The sequence below is a fragment of the Helianthus annuus genome, chromosome 5 (genome assembly GCF_002127325.2).
Source record: "Helianthus annuus cultivar XRQ/B chromosome 5, HanXRQr2.0-SUNRISE, whole genome shotgun sequence".
NCBI lineage: Eukaryota > Viridiplantae > Streptophyta > Magnoliopsida > Asterales > Asteraceae > Helianthus > Helianthus annuus.
In genome coordinates this window covers 164,408,390-164,413,828 of record NC_035437.2, presented here as the reverse complement: position 1 = coordinate 164,413,828, position 5,439 = coordinate 164,408,390, and the positions used below count along the sequence as shown (strand labels likewise).

At 28.4% G+C, this 5,439-nt stretch overlaps 1 protein-coding gene across 1 annotated transcript; it reads left to right on the top strand.

Annotated features, from left to right (window-relative positions):
* The first annotated feature begins 817 nt into the window (after positions 1-817).
* LOC110939412 lies at positions 818-2,295 on the top strand. The gene is made up of 6 exons (XM_022181041.2): positions 818-872; positions 950-1,199; positions 1,649-1,756; positions 1,851-1,919; positions 2,011-2,079; positions 2,173-2,295. The coding sequence occupies exons 1-6, from the start codon at positions 856-858 to the stop codon at positions 2,242-2,244; spliced, it is 585 nt and encodes a 194-aa protein (XP_022036733.2). The 5' UTR covers positions 818-855; the 3' UTR covers positions 2,245-2,295.
* Positions 2,296-5,439: the final 3,144 nt, after the last annotated feature.

The window sequence follows — 5,439 nt, the reverse complement described above, 5'->3', positions numbered from 1 at the left end:
TTTTGATCCGGTATAATGATAGTTTTCATCGTTTATGTTAATCTCTATAATTTTTAAGTTATTTTGTTTATTATTTTGGCAAATCTAACTATGATATTTTTTGAAATTTGAAAATCTTAGTTTTTTTACTAATAAATTTTGTATTGTATTAATATGTATTAATGATTCTTTTGTTTTGGTTTTTTATTTCTGTTTTTCTTTTTTCATGATTAAGTAATAAATTTTATATTGTGTTAATTTTGAATCCATTAAAGATTATGTAAATTTTTAGTGTGTGATATGTTTTTACGAAATATTTATTGTGTTTCTAAAAATAAATAGGTTTTAAATTTTTTTGAAACCGTTCATTTTTAATAATTTTTTTAGAAGTTTCTCCCGATATTATAAGTTTGTTTCTATAAATAGTTTACCGTTTTAATTTTTAAAAAGCCTTCATATTTAATTTCCATATATATTGATCAGAGTATCAACTGTTCTTCATTTTAAAGCTTATTGAGGAAGATGACCCATTATTTTTGATATGTTAATTTGTTTTCTAATTATTATTATTTTTGTCATCGTTTTTTTTCTTCTTATTTTGTTAAATTTAATTACTATTCGTATTAGATTGTTAAACATTTTTTCCCTTATATGTAGTTCAAAGATGATTGGGATAAAAAAAACTGAACCGAAAGGGAAAGCAAGTGTTCTTTGTGATGAAAATCAAAGTTCAAAGGTTTGTGTTCATTTACTAAATTATAGGAGTTTGTAATTAACTGAATTATTTTACCTTTATTTTTTCATTTTCAAAGGTTAATGTTTTATGTTTCTTAGGATGATTTTCATCAACAACAACATTTGATTTCCCATTCGGAGATGATCCTATATTGTTGGTATGTTTCTTTGGTTTTCATTTTTTCAACAGATAATAATTTATTTAAGCTTTTATGTTTTTTGTTTCGATTCATAGGAAATACCTTATGAAAATAAGAGCCGAGAAGTCTGGTGATGGTTACAGGTGGTTTTACCAAGTGGTCATCTTTCTTGAAATGAAATCACATCCGGTTCGGCGCCACTTATTAGTTGATTTTATCCTTTCTGTTCGGTTTTTTTTTCAAAAATTAATAATATATGTTCTGAATGATTTATGGTTTTTTTCTCATGGTGAACCATCAATCTTTTGTGACAATCGAACTCGGAGTGTTCGTCAACCAAAACAGGTAAGTTCAATTTTCTTGGTGTTGTTTGTTTATTGATATCTATAGTCTTTGGTTTTAAGTTTTGTCTTTATGCTTTATTTTGAAAGTTTATGTGATTATCTCTTGAAGTTCATATGGTTTGTTTTATCAATTATATTTTTTTTTCTATTTAGTTAGTTGTTAATTCTTTAAGGATACCTTTAATTTCCTTTTAAAGTTTTTTTTTTGTTTCTATAAACAAATTACTGTTTTAAGTTTAATTTTATGTATTCGGAATTATTATTCGGTTTCTGTAAATAGACATTGTTTCTATAAATAGATTACCGTTATATTTTTTAAAAACCTTGCTTACTTCCTTTGTAGTTATGGATCCTAAAAACAACACTCCTTCATTGTTAAAGTTGATTGATACGATCTTATTAGTTGAACTTTATTTAACATTGTTACTAATGTGGACTTTTTATCTGTAGTCGAAACACAAGGAGAAGCCACAGACTACCGAAAGTCATGTTGAAGAAGGTGTTGCTGGGGATAGTGTTGGTGACTTTCAACTTCCAAATTTTGAGTATATATTTAATGTATGTAACTATGTGTTAATATATGTTAAGAAACTTTAACAACCAGTACATTGTTTTATTCTTATATTTTTATATTTATGATGTCATTTTTTAGGATGCTGACGACTACAAGTTTGATCGACATATAGCTGCTCTAATTGAGATGGAAGATGCTAAGAAGCTGGTAAGTGTATGCATTCAAATTATTAATAGATCTTATTATATCTATTAGATAAGTACACTATTAAATTGTGCTACTATTTTCTTTTATGTAGTTCAATGATTGTTGGAATACAAAGAATGATGCTTTGAAAGAGACTCTGTCTGCTACCTCTCAATGTCATGTAATATTTTTTTATAAGTTTGTTTATATATTATATAGATGCTATTAATTACTTCATGTTATATTTATATGTTTTTTATTCACTGTTGTGTAGTTGGACACGAAAGGGAAGTCAAAGGTTGTCTGTGGTGATGAAACTGTTTCTCCAAAGGTTTATATGAACTAATAACATAATTTAATATTTTTTTTCAGTATGTACATTGTATTTTTTATCATATTATGTGTTTTACTTTATCATATTTTTTTCTTTTGTTTTATGTCAAAAGCAAGTTTGATATGAATCTCGATAATTTCTTGATACCAAAGAATATATTTCGTTTACACAAGTTGTCCAAGAATTCTCATATCGCCTATCGTACGCGTTTAAACGTTTCGAGGAAGAATGAGTGTGTTGTCATTGATATAATGAAGCCTTCTGAAAACATTACTGTAAGTACACATTGTATAATGTTTACTAATAAAATTCATTCATGAAATCATTATAGTTCTTTTTAATTATGATACTTATTTTATATCTTTTAAATATATAGGTTAAATCAAAGCGTGAGGCTTGCAGATCCACCACGGCGACGGCTGATGTTCGCCGTAAACGTACAGTCAAAAGGTTGAAAAACAATTCATTTTTAGAGTTTACCAAAGTGGCTGAAATCAAACTGGTATACGTTATGATATGATTATAACAATTATTACTTATTAAATGTCTACTAATTTTTTGATAAATGAATTTAATAATTAATCCGTTCTGTTCATTTCTCAGCATTTACCGAGCATTTACCGGTTGATGTTTCGAGTGATCTGTCTCTTTCTGTTGACAACTTGCGTGACGTTACGATCCAGAACCTAAGGAGTGAGCTAACTAATATGAACACAAGAGCCGAGAAGTCTGATGATGGTTACAGGTTTGGTTTTACCAAGTGGTCAACTTTCTTGAAATCAAATCACATCCGGTTCGGCGCCACACTTTTCTTTAAGTACGTCAAGTCTTCGCAGCTTTTGATGTTGACCAAATTTGTACACAAGACTACAAAGAAAAGAGGTCGCGCGTGACGACAAAGGAAATCGTGGTTTTTGTTTGTTGGTTTAGGCTGAACAGTTAATGTGGTATTCGTTTTTTGATCATTGGTGGGTATTAGTGAAGGATGGTTGACGGTGGATAGTCGGATATGTTATCGGTAGAACTGTTAGTACGTAAACAAAGCTCTTTTGTGTGAAATCTGATAAATAGCTATTAGTTTTGGTTTGAATGGATAACAAAATTTTGGTATTACCTTCCTTTTCATATTTGTCTTATTTATTTCCACATCAAAAGTTGTTTTGGTTATGATATCGATTCCTACACTCAACCATCCGAACCTCTAAATATATTTGTACGATACAATAATTCTGTTCTATGCTTTATTAATGTTAAAAAGAGTATCTTCACTGTTGGTTTATTATTGTTTAAAAATAAATTTTTATTGGTATGTCAACTTCATAAACTAGCAGTTAACATGTCATATACTATTTATCCATCTATTCGAAACCAATACTGAAATATGTTAATTGATTTATGTTATCTTATTTTTAAAATTTGGTTTTTAAATGTATATTTTTTAATAAGTTAATATATTTTAGAAAAAATTCATCTATCTCAAACCAATAATGAAACAATACATATATAAATTTTGAGAATATTTATATGTTTTTTTTCAAAAAAAAGGTGTTAAACAGTATTTGAACTTATGTTGTTATATAATATAAAAGTATGATACTTAAATTGATTTATTTACTAATTTACAATCAATTTTAGCTAATATGGAAACCAATTTTGGTAGACTAATAATTTTGATGAATGTTGTATGTTTTATTTGATTATAATCTTTATATATAGAATCTTAAAAAATTTAAAATTACGGTAATTTTCATTCTTTTATAATATAGATATCGAATTTTTAATAATTACAAATAATAGTTAATTTTGTAAAGTCAACCCTTTTTAGTTGATGTTAATATTTATTTGACGTTTTCAAAATTCAAAAGTATAGATGGCTTAAAGATGTTAATATTTAGACAGTGATGAGAACATTACTAATAAAATTACCAATGTAGTCTACAAAGAGATATTCTGAAATTTATACTTTCAATATTTTAATATTAATTTTCAACTTTTCTTTTTCTTCATTGATTTTTTTATGGAATTCATCTTTACTGTTTACTTCAAGATTTAAGGTTACATTAAATTTTTTGTAAATATGAGTTAGAACTTATATAATAAATGCAAATCACATTTAAACAACCATATCTTAATTTGTAAATATATATATTTAAACATCGATAATCAACAAGCATTTATAGTCGATACCATTGTTAGTTATATTCAAAAATATGGTATCTGTCATGATAATATACCACTAATTGTTTTCAAGCTTAAACTACCAACGACGAAAATTGAACATGATAAGAGGAGAACGTGCATGTCCTAAAAAGATACATAAAATCAGTAGCACAAAAGACTCATGATTGGGTGTTTCAGATGAACGTTTAAAGAATATAACATTGTCTAAAATCGAAAACTATGTTATTCGTAATGGATCCAGATTGCATAGATTCTCACTAATGCCTGTTCCTGACGAAAATTCCACAATATATGAGACCAACAGTCTGATAAACGAGGAGCTTTCATGGGAAATGGATGAAGTTAGGGCTGAGTTCAATAAGCTTCATAATTCTTTAAATGATGATCAAAGAGCAGTGTATAACCAGATAACATATAGCTGTTGTTGTCACGAGGTTATACCACCCATTCCAGATTCCATATTCCAATTAATCTTACTGAAGATTCCGTTTGCCATATTAAGCCTAATTCTGAAATTGCTATTCTTCTAAACGAAGCCAAGATGATTATTTAGGATGAAGCACCGATGGTACACAAACATGCTTTTGAGGCTCTTGACCATACATTGAAAGATGTTTTGAGTGTCTCTGATTCACGAAATTATGAACTTCCATTTGGTGGAAAGGCTATTGTATTTGGTGGTGACTTTAGGCAAATCCTACCAGTTGTACAAAATGGAAGCAGGCAAGACATCGTACACGCCTCTTTATGTTCATCTTACATATGGTCGAGTTTCAAGGTGTTAAATTTGACAACGAACATGTGTTTGTCTGTTGGATCGAGTAGCTCAAACATCGAGGAGATAAAAGAATTTGGTAAATGGCTTCTCGAGATCGGCGAAGGCAATGTTGGTGATTCTAATGATTGTAATTCAAGTATTGAAAGGTGGATTAGCAAGTCTTTATGTGGGTGATAGGTTTTGGAATGTGAGGATGGATGTGTTGTCTAACAATTGTGCTTTCACTGATGGATGATCTAAGCTTATTA